The 17,073-nt window shown below is 40.5% G+C and overlaps 1 protein-coding gene across 1 annotated transcript in view; it reads left to right on the top strand.

Annotated features, from left to right (window-relative positions):
• Positions 1–17,073, top strand: part of alk (ALK receptor tyrosine kinase) — a gene marked incomplete at both ends in the record, with an annotated part of 709,791 nt that overhangs the window by 582,463 nt on the left and 110,255 nt on the right. The window contains one exon of the mRNA XM_079833880.1: positions 16,386–16,511. Coding sequence (XP_079690006.1) covers positions 16,386–16,511 — 126 coding nt within the window. The remainder of the gene's footprint in view (positions 1–16,385; positions 16,512–17,073) is intronic.

Genomic DNA, 17,073 nt, shown 5'->3' with positions numbered 1-17,073 from the left:
ATGTAGTCCCAACACAAATGGTTTTGGTTAACTTAAAGGGTTACTTCAGCGATTAGCATTAAGCTTTGTATCTGTATAAACCCGGTAGTATATTTGAATGACTGTGCTTCCCCCCCTCATATCCTGCTGAGATGAGAGATTTATGTATTTTATGTCTGTATATATCGTCATTTTGCATCATCTGAGGCTTTTTTGCCCAGAGGCTAGAGACTACAGCCAGTAGTAGGAGTTAGTTTCGCATGTTTTCAACCCACCCTTAGGGGTGGGATCTTACTCACACAATGTATAAAGAGCCCGGCCGCTCAGGCATTGATAACGGAGCGGTCGGAGCAACGCAAGTGTTTTTAAAGTTAAAGTTAAGCTTCCATAGGCATGAACTGAAAACGCGCCAGACTGGACATGCACAATGAATGAACGAACGAACGAATGAATGAATGACAATGCGGCCGTGAATGAATGCCTATGTGGCCGTGCTCATTTAAGTTTCGGTTTTAAATTAGCGCCAATTTGGCGGCGGGTTGCTTGAATTGTGGGTTCATTAGCCTATTATTCTCAATGAAAAACACAACAACAAAACGGTACAATGACCAACTCACTTAAATAGGTGCTTTTACACTTCGCTTTGAAACTAAATCTTCCGCGATCATCTGGTCTGTCATCATCTCACTCTCGTGAATGAAATCTGACTCCTGCTGCGTCTGTGCGGCGACTCTCGTTCGGCTCGTGCTGTATTAGTCAGACATGTTCCGTTTTTAATTGTAGTGTCTGTGCTCTTACTGAACTAAATAATTTTATTACTATAAAAATCTAAACAGTGAGGGAGGTGCCGTGGTGGGCAAGTGGCCATTTCTACTACATAAATGACCCAATTTAAATACACATTCATCTTTCCAGCGGTGAAGTACCCCTTTAACCACTTAAACTCTGCAGACCTTGTACAGGGTCTGGAATGACATCATCAAGTATATACTTTAAATGTTAAATGTCTGTGGAAGAGCTCTGACCTCATATGTGGTTCATTTGAAAGCTTAGAGTCTCTACTTTCTGGAGATATGCATCACTTTGGCATTTGTTTTACACAAAGTAACTTATTTACACTAAATTACTCTGGAACCATTCTCCCTTCAGATTCATTTGTATAAATCTTGCATACATGATACAGACAAAATGATTATTTCCAGTATTTTCTGTAATCTAGTGGAAACAGCCCAAACTGTCTGCAGGGTGCTAGAGCACACAGGGCCTGAGTTACACACTTTCAACAATGAATTTATAACCAAAAAAATTAAAAAGCGCCTGTTTTTGGGGGGGTTGTTACAGCTCAGACAACATATACTTACATGTGTATCACTTTTAGCAGTGGCTTATGAAACTTCAAAGGGTTTCCTGTAAAATGAAACCAGTATTGTGTATTTAGAGACACTGTATGTGTGTATGGGAAGCTTTTCAATTTGGGTCGGACACATCCAGGCAGAAATCCCCAAAAATGGTCCCAGAGCTTAAGTAGTTAACATTTTACAAATTTCATTTAATTTAACATACCGGTAATAAAATTGAGTGCAATTGGCAATTAAGTAAAACATTTATTGCACGTTAAAACACACCCATGACTCATTAAGAGACTAGGTACAACCCTTTTGGACCATACGCCTGGTGTGCAAAAGTTGATTTGGACACGCCTTAAGTGCACCAGACCAGACCAGACCGTGCGATCAGATCGTTAAAATAGGGCCCTAGAGGTAATTGTCGTTCCTGATGTATATGCTGTTGTTTTTTTACACCAAAAATTGTCATATTCTGGAGGATGATGTCATTTATGATGTCTAAATAAATAAATACATACATGCTCGCACGCACACATGGAAAAATGCTCTCAAAACAGGAATGATCCTATAAGGCTCAAAACAAGAAAAGGGAAATAGATGTTGAAAAGATACGGACGGAATTAAAAGGTTAGAGGAAGGAAAGAAAGAACAGATGCGTGCAGGTGTGAATAAAAGTAATGAGATAATGGGATTATCAGTATAACAAACAGGTCAATGTCCTTTTAAGCCGGGTCTGTGTATCACCATTATCTGTCAGTCTGTCTATCAGATGTATTATCCACTTCTCTTATAAGAGCAGACTCCAAAAAGCAGGCGTATATCACTTTGCAGTGTTGTATTATGAAAGTCTTTCAGCAATGGGAGGACATCCGCAATGTGCAATGAACTTGAAGAGAATCTTAATTTGCTTCTTTTGTCTGGTCCCATTAAGCAGATTCTCAGAATCAGGACGAAGAAAGTCTCTTTTTTTTTTTAATATTGCACTTAATGCTATTGAGAAAAGCACAGAGCATCATGTATGAGTCAGAGTCCTGTCATCCTATTTTGAGAGAACTCATTTCAAACTGGCTTAGTTGTATCTGTGTGCAATACAGGCGGTGATCGTCTATAACACCGAGACCTCATAATCACTCAGATCCCCACACTGTACCCTTCACATCCAATATGTTTACCATATGACCCATTCACCTTCACATCAATGTTTTGCTCTCCTTGTTGAATGATAAACTTATATTTAATCAAGGCCAAAGTGGCTCTAAAGACATCTGTTAATTAATAATGCACTTTAGTGGCTATATTTACATGCTTTGAAGCGCAAACTATTTTATCATTAGCTAGCTAGTTACCTTCAAAAAATATATCGTTTGTGGTATAGATGTGAAATATGCCTCATGTTTCTTGTTTCTTCACTTTTTTTTTATGTTGAGAAATGTGAGGCATTTTTAAAAATGCATGAATTTAGCATGCTGTGTGGCCTACTTCTTGTTAGACAACAAAGATGGAGGAAATGGAGTCTGAAACCGAGTTTCCAGCCGTCTTGCTGTGACCTTCATAGGCAATGTGTTCCTGAAGGAGTCATTAAATTCTCATTCTGTTGGTAATCATTCTTGTTGTTTGAGAGAGACTATAAAAATGACTTCAAATATTTCCTCTGTCAGTACATCTGGAACTCTGAGCTTTGCTTTTGAAAAAAACTGAGAGGTGATATATAAATATGATATATATATAGAGAGTATTATTTCATTAAAAAAAAATCATATTCCATATACATATATTAGGGCTCTCGATTTAATGAATTACCTGTTAAGATTATTTACCGCACCCGCCCCGCCTCAGTCGGTCATCTATACAGTTGATGGTGACAATAGCCCCTTTCACACAGCAATACCGGTAAATTACCGTAAAATTACCAGAATGACTACCGGTAAGTACACAAATATGCTGTTCACACACAAGCAACAGCGTTCTGGCCTTTTACCGGTAAGAGTCCATTCACACATCAACAGCAAAATACCAGTAGATTTTGTGATTTCAGTCATCGGAAATTATCTATAACCGCAGTGCCATTGTCTTCATCCGCCCGCATGAGAAGAAGCGCTTTAGTTTCACTATCTGTTCAAACATCTTTTTGACATCTGATTGACAGGCGTAACGTATGATCAACCAGAATGCATGTTTGCTCTTAAAAACACAAGCGGTGCATATCCAACTGCAGAGCCGCAGCACTGGTGAATGGAAAAGAAGGCAGATTCTTGACCGTGACACATTGATAAAGCTGCCGCAATGGTAAAAGATGATAATTTAGTGCATATTCAAATAGAAAAACTATTAAAAACCTTACTGTAAACAGCGTGGAGTACATCAGGTATGTCAGCGCGTTCTGATTTCATACGTGAATATACCGGTAATCTTCATTCCGCGTTCACACAGAGCACATTACCGGTAATTTACTGGTAATGTTATAACTTACTGGGATGGTGGTAATAACTCAGTTGATAACTCAGTAAGTATTGATAACTCAGTAAGTTATAACTTACTGAGATGTGAGATGGTGGTCCGGTGGGTTAAACCATGAAACTGATATGCAGAAGGTTGCTGGTTCGATCCCAGCGGTCACCACCAGTGTGTCCTTGAGCAAGGCACTTTACTCCATGTTGCTCCAGGGGGATTGTCCCTGTAATAAGGGCACTGTAAGTCGCTTTGGATAAAAGTGTCTGCCAAAATGCAAAAGGTGGGTTAAACCATGAAACTGATATGCAGAAGGTTGCTGGTTCGATCCCAGCGGTCACCACCAGTGTGTCCTTGAGCAAGGCACTTTACTCCATGTTGCTCCAGGGGGATTGTCCCTGTAATAAGGGCACTGTAAGTCGCTTTGGATAAAAGTGTCTGCCAAAATGCGTAAATGTCAACCATGGTGGCATAACTTCCCTTACTGGTTAATTGCCGGAACTGATATTTTTCCCTGTTCCCACATGATCTGTTAATTAATTTACCAGTATTTATATCATATGATATAGTCAAGCAATATCACACAAGTAACGAGCACAATATCATGAGTGCTGTTTTGTCCCAAATAGCACGGGTGAAAATGTGTCAAAGCTTTACCTCCTAAACCTTGTGGAAAGCCTTCCCAGAAGAGTTGAAGCTGTTATAGCTGCAAAAGGTGTGCCAACTCTGTATTAAATCCTACGGATTAAGAATGTAAAGGCAGACATCCCAAAACTTTTGGCAATATAGAGAATGTGAAGGGGGAGGAGAATTTATACATGTTCAGCTTCTTGACAAGAAAGACTTCTGCTAAAGGATACACCCGTGCATCCTCGCCTCCTCATGGTGCAATTAGAGAATTGATATGTCCTTCAAGATGGCTACTTTGAACGGTTTCCGGGTCACAGGCTGGAGCGATGAAACAAGGAAGCATCAATTTGAGTAAGCCCCCATTTACTATCGTCAGCTATTTGAATCAAATGAATCAATGACTCAATGAGCCTTGTTTTAATGATCTGGGTGCATGGTCTGAAGTGCATGGCGCAGGTGCACTTAGGTCATGTCTGAAACCACTTTTGCTAGTTTAATGATGGAAAAAATGGTTGGCGGTCCAAAAGGCTTGTACCTAGTCTCTTAATGAGTCATGAGTGTGTTTTCCCATTCCCTTTAAAAGCCAGTTGCGCTTGCACCATGGCGGATTCGCTATTTACACGGAGGAATATAGACATCCTCAAACTGACGAGTTGCATGTGTATTGCTACGATTGGTTAAATAAGTAGCCAATTTCCTTCATCATTACTGCAAATAGTGTTATTTGAAGAGAGCGCTAGTAATATGCGGCTATAGGCGGGTGCACAACACGTGTACACTCTGCTTATTACACTGGGGTGTGCAGCAGCACACAAACATTTTAAAATATTAAAAATAAAAGGATTGTGTAAGGAATGTAAACGATTATTATTGTCTACATAAAGATAAAAATGCCTACATGTCATAATGGATAGTCATTGCATGTATCAGAATGACCTATTTGCAGTAATGATGAAGGAAATTGGCTACTTATTTAACCAATCGTAGCAATACACATGCAACTCGTCAGGTTGAGGATGTCTATATTCCTGGTTTAACAGTACATATATATTATAAATATATATATATATATATATATATATATATATATATATATATATATATATATATATATATATATATATATATATATATATATATATATATATATATATATATATATATATATATATATATATATATATATATTTATAATATATATGTACTGTTAAACCATGAACATCTAACTGAAAAGTCTATTTAAAGGCAATGTAAAAAAAAGACTATTTACTGTGAACAACTACTTTAAAATAATCATTCAATCATATAAAAATAATTTTAAAAATCGTTTTACAAATAGTTTTTCACAAAATGAACACAAGGAGATATTTTTAATGAAAAAATGCAAAAGTAAAATGTGAAATCTTCAGCTTTCATGTGATGCAGGACTCGCAGCAAGACATCACATTTGTACTCATGATCACGAAAACAACCATTTTATCAATCATAATGCATGACTTAAGCTTGAAGAATCTTTGTACTGGAAACAATATTTCAGAGCCTGATTTTTGGTGACTCACGTTCCAGCACATCCTCCACGCAGTGTTTACAAGGGCTAGCATTTGTGCCGCAGAGCCTGCAAACCTCCATGATGGTCATTAAGGGTTTTCCCCATGTGCAGTGACAGATTGAGCGTCTTTTATCTTAGCTTAGCTTTCAGCTCGCTGATATGAATGTTTGCCCGCCAGTGGTATGACTCACTGTTACGGCTGGCTGTCAAATGTCTGCCGTACAATAATTAAATCATTTTAGTACTCGCACACCGACGCTAGTCCGACATATCCATCACATCTTTGTTCTTTCATCACAAAGCCTAGCTGCATCACAGAAGATTGGTGTATTAACACCTCCTCGACTTTTGTTTCTCCTCTTTTCTCGCCATACACTTGATTAAAAATACTATAAGTATTTTTTTTTTCTTTAGCAAGGATGTCATGCTGAGATGTGAAGCAGGGCTAATTACTATGCCCTTTACATGAACTGATGGTTCTCACTCAACGCATGTAAATGCGGCTGCAGTTGCGAGTCACAATTTGACAAAAATGAAACGAGTCAGATTGGTTATCCACACCTTAGCCCAACAAGCAAAGAGTAATAGAGAAAAAAAATGTATTCTCATCCAGCAAAAGCACAATGTTCACTCAGCATCCCTTTTACCAGGAATTGTGATTGTTTCAACCCAGGCCACAACTACCACAAGTTGATACATGTAAAAGTGTTTGATCAATGTAGATTCAGAGAACAGTTATTCAAATCTTTGGTTCTCTGAATTGCAATAGTTTGCAGATATTAATGTCATTTCATATGAACTTTATTTATTGTATTTCAAATTAAACGTATATAAATGAAACAATATACAATATATAAACAATATAAATGAAATAAAAGGCAAATTAAGAGAATACACTTTCATTAGGCCTACTGTTTCTAAACACACTTACGTACGGACATTAAAAGTTAATTATAATGTCATTTTTAAATAATTTTAGGTAAATTTTAAATCAAAATGTTTATTTTTAAGTGTTTAAGTCATTAGGTTTAATAATTGTTGGTCACACTTACTGCACACTTACTGAGTTGACTAACATAAGCACATGTAAAGTGCTTTATCATAATTGTATAACTACAGTGTGTTATTTGGTATTATATTTAAATGTACTATATTATATTCATATATATTGCTATATAAGGGCCCTATCATACACCCGACACTACGCCAGACGTGGCACAAGTGTTTTTTGCTATAGTTTCAGCCTAACGCCATTTTTTTTATTTTGTTTAAATAGCAAATACACTCGCGCCCATCTGTTCACCCATGGGCATGCTGGTCTGAAAACTAGGTGTGTTCAGGCGCATTGTTGGCGTGTTGCTATTTTGAGGAACTGAAAACGACTGTACCATTGACCAACAAAAACCTGATCTAAAGTCAATAGCGCAGTTTTTTGTGTTATTTAAAGGGCGCGTTAGTAATATACGCCTATAGGTGGGCGCACAATGCGAGTACACTCTGCTTATTACACACACAGGGATGCACAGCAGCACACAAACATTTGTAAATATTACAAATAAAAGATTCCTCTCTGGGGAAGCGTTCAGTCTTTCCTCCATGCAAATAGCGAATCCGCCATGGTGCGGGCGCAACTGGCTTTTAAAGGGAATGGGAGATGAGACTTTGATTGGTTTATTGCACGTTATGTTCAAAACACACCCATGACTCATTAAGAGACTAGGTACAAGCCTTTTGGACCATGCGCCTGCCGTTTTAACTTCTGTAATTAGCTAAAAAAGTTAGCAAAAGTGTTTTGCAATACAATATGAACACAATAAGTACATTGCACTTCATTTTTGATGTAAGTACATACACTGTAAAAAAAATATTTAAAAAGTAAGTTACCTGGTTGCCTTAATTTTGAGTTCATTGAAATAATTTTTTTTAGTTAATACAATGAATATTTGAGAATCAACATCACACTTTATTCAAATATTATTAAAAGATTTTGTAAGCATATTGCGTAATTGTGTGTTTTATTTGTAATAATGCAGTGAAACTAATTGTGCTATTTTCATGATTTATCACAACATTTTGTATTTATTTATGTGGTTCAGATACAATAATATTTTGAGTTTCTATTGATTAAACCAATTTCCTTCATTGTATTACCTAAATTTTTTTATTTCAATGAACTCAAAATTAAGGCAACCAGGTTACTTACTTTTTTAAGTCAAACCAACAATATTTTTTTACAGTGTTGTAGTTAAGGCCACCTAATATAAAGCGTGACCATTTTGCTGTGGTATCAAGATTCAGAGCAAGTATTTTCAACCTTTGCAGACCCAGAGACCCAGAGTGTGTGATTCTGAGTTTTCTGGAGTAGACTTTGACTGTATTCCTGACTTCAGTAGTAGCAATCGATGGAATCAACCTCAACCTCCTCAAGTTCATAAATATTTAATGAGGACAGGGTCAGGATGAAGAGTAAACGATCGTGGTCACTGGTCATTATCGCACTCGATATAGTTTCTTTTTTTTTTCCCCGATAAGAAATAAAAGCAGCATTCATGTACCCCCCAACATAATAATAATAATAATAATAATAATACATTTTACGTGATGTGATCGTATTTTCGAACTCTCATCAGGATCCTAGCAGCACTATTCTGAACATAATGCAGTCTCTGCAAGCTTTTGTTTGGGAACCCGATGAGAAGTGCGTTACAGTAATCCAGTCTGGAGGAGACAAAAGCGTGGACCAGTTTTTCACCATCTGCTAAGGATAGCGTTGGACGGAGTTTTGCAATGTTTCTGAGATGGTAGAAAGATGTTTTGCAGAGGTTTTTGATATGGGCTTCGAAGCTGAGTTGTGGATCAAATCTTATACCAAGATTGGTAACAGTTGTGGAGAGGGGAACGTCATGACCAGAGATAGTTATACCAGTTATGGAGGAAGACTGGGTTTGATGTGGAGTGCCAACAAGAATTGTCTCAGTTTTAGAGCTGTTTAACTGGAGGAAGTTGTGCTTCATCCACATCCTTATCTCCTACAGACAGGCAGTGAGTGTTGAAGACGGAGATGATGTTGTTGAAATGGAGTTGTGTGTTTCTGATTTCATGTACAGTTGTGTTTCATCAGCATAGCAGTGAAATTAGACTTCATAGTGGCTAATGACATGGCCGAGGGGGATGATGTAAATGATGAAGAGAATGGGGCCAAGGACTGACCCCTGAGGAACCCCACAGGTAACTGTGTGTTGCCGGGACCTTGCACTTCCAAATGAAATGTACTCTGTTCTGCTTGTGAGGTACGATTTAAACCAGTTAACAGCAGTGCCAGTGAGTCCAGTGGTTTGATGCAGCCGGTTAAGGAGTATGCCATGATCCACTGTATCGAATGCAGCAGACAGATCGAGGAGAATGAGGAGGGATGGTGAACCTGCATCAGCTGTCATCCATAGGTCATTTGTGACTCTAACCAGGGCCGTTTCCGTACTGTGTGCAGAGCACAATTTTTCGCAATCTTCACCAAGCATTGACGTAACAGCAAGACATCCAAAATTTTCATCTTTTAAATCTGCCATACTGGAGCTAACATTCTCCATTACATATTTACCCTCTGAAGTGTGATTGGTCCTTAGAATGCAAATTCACTGGTTTGAGTCAAACGTCCTATTCTTTAACTCTTTCTCTGCCTGCGACCATATTGTTGTATGAATATCTGAACATGCAATATATCAAAAGAAGGAACAGAAAGTCTTCTTTTAAACAAACAAATAAAAAAAAACTGTTTTATTCTAACTTGAAGCATTCTTTTTATCAGCACTTGAATGTGGGTAGGTTTCATAAAAAAAGCTACATTTTGAGAAAAAAAGCAGAGAAAAGTGTTTTTTTGTGAAAGATTACATCTGGATCAGATTTAGAACGATGATCAAGCACAGTTGGAGTCGATCGAGTCCATCAACACCCCAAAGCTTCACAGTCCTATAGCTCGTCCTGGGTCGACGTTTCATTCAGTAACATTAGGCAGTTTTGATTTATATGATGTTTAATGTTGATGAACACGTTATTTAACATATGCATATGATTACATTTGCTATCTGTGCCTTTTTTCCTGTTTTGATCTGGAGATTATTTCAGAAGATGGACAATAGCGCCCCATGTCGTATAACAGTGAAAACACGGAAAGCCGTAAATCTTCGTCAAATGGCGGGGAAGCGTCTCATAAATGACAGACATTTTATTCAATTCGGGGAAAGTGTTAAAAAAGAATTCATTACAACAAAAGAATCTGTCCCACTTCATATTAAGCGTCTTTATTTAGGCCTACTATTTACTAACGTTCACATGAATAATTTGATACAATGCACTTATTGTGTACATGTTTTTACATTGTACTTATATTTAAAAACATCTGCATGTAATTACATCTGTAATTAATATCTGTAAGTACATCTATAATTACACCGTTGACCCTTCCCTTACTCCTAACCCTACCCTTAAACTTACTCATAGCACCACACCTGTCCCTAACCCTACCCTTAAACTTACCCATACCACCACACCTGTCCCTAACTCTACCCTTAAACTTACCCATACCACCACACCTGTCCCTAACTTTACCCTTAAACTTACCCATACTACCAAACCTGTCCCTAACCCCACCCTTAAACTTACCCATACCAGCACACCTGTCCTTAACCCTACCTTTAAACTTACCCATACCACCACACCTGTCCTTAACCCTACCTTTAAACTTACCCATACCACCACACCTGTCCCTAACCCTACCTTTAAACTTACCCATACCACCACACCTGTCCTTAACCCTACCTTTAAACTTACCCATACCACCACACCTGTCCCTAACCCTACCTTTAAACTTACCCATACCACCACACCTGTCCCTAACCCTACCTTTAAACTTACCCATACCACCACACCTGTCCCTAACCCTACCTTTAAACTTACCCATACCACCACACCTGTCCTTAACCCTACCTTTAAACTTACCCATACCACCACACCACACCTGTCCCTAACCCTACCCTTAAACTTATCCATTCCACCACACCTGTCCCTAACCCTACCCTTAAACTTACCCATACCACCACACCTGTCCCTAACTCTACCCTTAAACTTAACCATACCACCACACCTGTCCTTAACCCTACCCTTAAACTTACCCATACCACCACACCTGTCCCTAACCCTACCCTTAAACTTACCCATACCACCACACCTGTCCCTAACTCTACCCTTAAACTTACCCATACCACCACACCTGTCCCTAACCATACCCTTAAACTTACCCATACCACCACACCTGTCCCTAACTTTACCCTTAAACTTACCCCAAAAAATGACTAAATGTACCCATACTACCACACCTGTCCCTAACCCTACCCTTAAACTTACCAATACCAGCACACCTGTCCTTAACCCTACCTTTAAACTTACCCATACCACCACACCTGTCCTTAACCCTACCTTTAAACTTACCCATACCACCACACCTGTCCTTAACCCTACCTTTAAACTTACCCATACCACCACACGCGCCGCCGTGCTCGGTCGCCGTTCAGGTCGCTCCGCTAAGACTTTGCTTTTATTTATTATTCTACTCTCTTTTACTCTCTATTTTTTCCAACGGATCATCTGCTTTGATCTGTTACGACAGCAAAACACTTCTGGAAATTGGTTACCGCTACACTGACCTGTTTCAGGACACTTTCTCCAATCTTCCATCTGAGATTCGCCGGGACGCCGAGTTGAACAATGGCCACTCGAGTCGACGGCGAAGATTCAAAAAACACCGCGGGAAACGCGCTGGGATCCGCAACAGACTGAGAAAAAGAGCATTCAGTCCTCCTCTCCCGAGCATTTTGCTCGCAAATGTCCAATCCTTGGAGAATAAGATGGACGATCTTAGAGCCAGGATAAGTTTTCAACGGGACATGAGAGACTGCAACATCTATTGTCTGTCCGAAACATGGCTCACACCAGCGGTCCCGGATACAGCCGTGACGCCATCCGAGAACTTCTCTGTTTTTCGGATGGACAGAACAGCCGAGGCCGGGAAATCTAAAGGCGGTGGAGTGTGTTTCATGATAAACAAGAAATGGTGCGATCCTAGGAACATCTCCATTCTTTCGCGATCCTGCTCGCCTCACTTGGAACATTTAACTATCATGTGCCGGCCTTTCTACCTACCGAGGGAGTTTTCCTCGGTCATCTCCACTGCCGTTTATATTCCACCACAAGCAGACACGGGGCTGGCTTTATCTGCCCTCCATGATGTGACCAGCGGCTTCATAAACAAACACCCCGACGCTGCTTTCATCGTCGCGGGTGATTTTAACAAAGCAAACCTAAAGAAAGTATTGCCAAACTTTCACCAGCATGTCTCCTGTCCCACACGAGGAGCAAACACACTGGATCATTGCTACTCTCCGTTTAAGAACGCCTACAAAGCTCGTTCACAGCCAGCTTTTGGCAAATCGGACCATGCCGCCATTTTCCTCACACCGGAATATAAACAAAGGCTCGTTCAAGAGCCCCCGGTGAGGAGGGAAGTCAAACGCTGGTCATCCCAATCAGAGATCACGCTACAGGCAGCTCTTGATGACGTCGACTGGGACATGTTCCGCGCGAGTTCTGAGGACGTCAGCGAGTTCACAGAAGTGGCGCTCTGCTTTATTAACACACTGACAGAGCAAGCCACACAAACAATAACTATAACGTCCTTCCCTAATCAGAAACCGTGGGTGGACAGTTCAATTCGCACTGCAGTAAACTCGCGCACCACCGCTTACAATGCCGGTCTCCTAACGGGGGATATGAGGGAGTACAAAGCTTCATGTTACGCCCTCCGGCGCGCCGTTAAAGCCGCAAAACTCCGCTATAAAGACCGAGTGGAATCTCATTTCCAACTCAACGACTCCCGGCGGATGTGGCAGGGACTGAGAACCATCTGTGCTTTTGGAACTAAATCCTCTGCAGAGGTGAGAGCTGATCCGTTACTGGTGAACGAGTTAAACTCTTTCTACGCTCGCTTTGATGGTAATCGCGGCAGCGCGACTCCGGCGAGTGACGCGTCAGAGAGAGTCCCTCAGAGCAGCAACGGTCACGTGATCTCTGTCTCGGAGGACGAGGTTCGGAGGGCACTCAAACGTGTGGATGTCAGGAAAGCTGCTGGGCCGGATGGTATTTCAGGTCGTGTTCTGCGGTCCTGTGCTGATCAGCTCGCAGGGCTCTTTACATCCATATTCAACGAGTCCCTTGCTACATCTGTTGTCCCCACCTCCTTCAAACGATCCTCCATCATCCCTGTACCTAAGATCAGTAAACCCTCTTGCCTAAATGACTATCGTCCAGTGGCTCTCACATCTTTAGTCATGAAGGTCTTTGAGAGACTCATTAAAAACAACATTTGCTCCTCCATTCCTGACACTTTGGACCCTCTTCAGTTTGCCTATCGTCCCAATAGATCGACTGAAGATGCCATTTCTCACGTCCTTCACTCCTGCCTCACTCACATCGACAGCAAAAGTGGGAACTATGTCAGGCTGCTATTTATTGACTATAGCTCAGCCTTTAACACCATAGTTCCCATTAAGCTAACACACAAACTCCTGGATCTAGGCCTGAATTCTTCTCTCTGCCTCTGGATTGAAGATTTCCTCACTGGCAGACCCCAGGCGGTGAGAGTAGGCCAGTTCACCTCCACCTCCATCACCCTGAGTGTTGGAGCTCCACAGGGCTGTGTGCTGAGTCCCCTGCTCTACTCTCTCTACACCCATGACTGTTTGTCCACACACAGCTCCACCTCGATCATCAAGTTTGCTGATGATACTGTTGTCCTGGGTCTCATCTCCAACAACAATGAGACGGCATACTTGGACGAAGTGGAGCAACTGACATCATGGTGCCAGGACAACTGTCTCTCTCTGAATGTTAACAAGACCAAAGAACTGATTGTGGACTTCAGGAAGAGACAGCATCGGTCATACTCCCCTCTCATGATCAGCGGGACACCGGTAGAGAGAGTGAGCAGCTTCAAATACCTGGGTGTGAACATCTCCGAGGATCTGACCTGGACTACACACATCCAGACACAGGTGAAAAAAGCCAGGCAAAGACTGTACCACCTGCGCCAGCTGAGGAAATTCAGGGTTTCACCAGCCATCCTGAAAACTTTCTATCGAGGGGCGATAGAAAGTGTCCTGACTCAGTGCATCACAGCGTGGTACGGGAACAGCACCAGTCACGACTGCAAAGCCCTGCAAAGAGTGGTGCGCTTATCCGAGCGCATCTCAGGCTCAGCTCTCCCGTCTCTGCAGGACATCTACACCAAACGCTGCAGAGGTAGAGCTACTAAAATCATCAGAGACATTAATCACCCTGCAAACTCTCACTTCACCCTGCTGCCATCTGGTAAGCGCTTCCGTAGCCTGATGGCAAAGACTGAAAGACTCAGGAGGAGTTTCTTCCCCCAGGCCATCAGACTCCTGAACTCAGTCACGTGACTCACTTCACCCCCGCACACACATAAACATCCAGTCTTTTAACATTAACATCCACATACTGCAATTGCACTGCACTTTACGTCCCTATTGTTACTGCGTAACAACCTGTAATAAACCTTGCACATTATACTTCTTTATATATACATATTATATATTTTATGTTAACCACTTATTTTTAAGTCTACAGTTTATCTCACTTATCATATCCACATATTTTTTATATTTTTATTTTTATCTATTTCCTATTTTTATCTTTTACTTGATTTATTTATAATTCTACTTATGTTAATACTTTTTATTCTAATTTTATTCTATTTCTATTTAATTTCTTGTAACTGTTATTTGCACTGTCCATGGAGCGGACCTGTTTACATTTCACTGCCAGTTGTATATTGTGTATATAACTGTGTATGTGACAAATAAAACTCTTGAATCTTGAATCTTGAATCTTGAATCACACCTGTCCCTAACCCTACCTTTAAACTTACCCATACCACCACACCTGTCCCTAACCCTACCTTTAAACTTACCCATACCACCACACCTGTCCTTAACCCTACCTTTAAACTTACCCATACCACCACACCACACCTGTCCCTAACCCTACCTTTAAACTTACCCATTCCACCACACCTCTCCCTACATTTACCCGTATCCCACCTCAATAGCAGCAAAAGTGTGTTGCATTACAATATGAACACAATAAATACATTGTACCATTTTTGTTGTATTATTTAAGTACATAGTAGTTAAAGACACAGACTTAGAAAAACCTACACCCAATGTTGTATATTTAGTTACATGCTTGATTTCAAGTCGTTGAAACATTATCATCTCAGATAAACATTTTGTCATGTTTCCTCCCAACAAAATCTGTCTTCACCCAGATCAAGGGTGTGTTATGCCTCTGTAGCCGCCAGTGATAACATCACATCTCCTCCCTTTTTGTTTTAAAAGAAGGAAGCAAGTGAATCACATCAGTGAGCGTATTTCTTTCTGTACAATCACTCTCTTTATCATTGTCAGCAGTATGATGAACCCCTGGTGATTTCGGTCCGTTTGTACAGCTCTGCGACTCTTCCATTTGCATAGATATGCAAACCCCAGTTACATCTCGTTGTGTTCAGTGTGATGCTATCAGACTCTACTCACATAAATCCAGTCGCCACATGCTACTTATCTGGGCCATTGTTCCGTCCTACATATTCTAAAGCATGTTAAGCTAGTGCTCCATATGCAAAAAGAAAAAATACATATGGCGCCATAGTAAAATGATCCGTATCTCGCCATAATCCAGGGCAGAAGTTGTATACGTTCATGCTAAAATGTTATCTCAGATATCTCTTCAGAGCTGTTCTTGAGTTCTCATTACATTAACACATTTTTTGGAGTGTCTATTGTATCTTTAGTGGACAGGAATGAGCTCTTTGTGTTTTCTTTTGTTGATGGCCTTTGTCAGTATCCTTTCCTGATGTTGAAGCCATAAAAAAACAAGTGACTGCTGAGAGCCTTTGCTTCTTTTATGTCTTCTTTCTGCCTCATTTAGTTTCACAAAGTGCTGAATTTACTTGATGTCTTTGTGTTTGTTTGCACAGAAGCTTTTAATGTAACTCTCTGATTTACTTTCTTGGCGGGAAGGCCTATCGGAAAGACATAAAGTAAACCTCTCCGGAGTAACCTGTTACACCTAATGTGCGGTTGTAAAAGAAGATGTACGAGAAAAATGGGGTAAAGGTGGGCTAATGGTAATGATCAGAGCTGCCTGCGCAAAGGTTACGTCTAAAGCAGGAGTGACCCTGGAATCAGAGAGTTACTGGGATTGAAATGCTGCTTTATCGCCGCTGTGCCCTTGAGGGATTAAGACCTCGGATCCTTCAGGGGAATCGTCACTGTAATTAGTGTCTCTTGTCTTCCTCCTCCCAGGAACCTCTCAAAATGTCACTCTCCGGGGCCGCTATCACTGCAGAGGGGGTCGCGGGATCAACGTCAGCCAGCTGTGTGACTTCAACCCTGACTGTCCACAAGGGGACGATGAGGGAGAACATTGCCGTGAGTATTAGTGCCGTCCATTTGGAGGACGAGACAGCAGACGGGGGCTCAGGAGGGCAACAGCAGCTCTTTAATGAAGCCATTGTGTGTTTGCCCATTATATAACAGAAGTTGTGTTTATTGGACGTTGTGGGAGCTGTTCTGCTTCAGTAGCCATTTTCATCCCAGACACTTTTTTCTCTCTCAAAATGAAAAAAAAAAGGGATATCTCTAATGTATGGAAGCTTGTTTCCGCCATTAAAACAATGTAAACGATAATTACGACTTTTTTACTCACAATTGCAAGAAAAATGTCAGTTATAAAGTTATTAATTAGTTAAAGTCAGAATTGTGAGATCTAAAGTCAAAATTGCATGGCTTTATATCACACAATTCTGATTTTATATCACACAATTCGGACTTTATACCTCACAATTCGGACTTTATATCTCACAATTCGGACTTTATATCTCACAATTCGGACTTTATATCTCACAATTCTGACTTTATATCACACAATTCTGACCATATAACTCACAATTCAGACTTTATCTCACAATTCGGACTTTATTTCTCACAATTC

This window comes from Gobio gobio, assembly GCF_949357685.1.
Source record: "Gobio gobio genome assembly, chromosome: 13".
Lineage (NCBI taxonomy): Eukaryota > Metazoa > Chordata > Actinopteri > Cypriniformes > Gobionidae > Gobio > Gobio gobio.
This window is presented reverse-complemented; position numbering and strand designations above follow the sequence as displayed.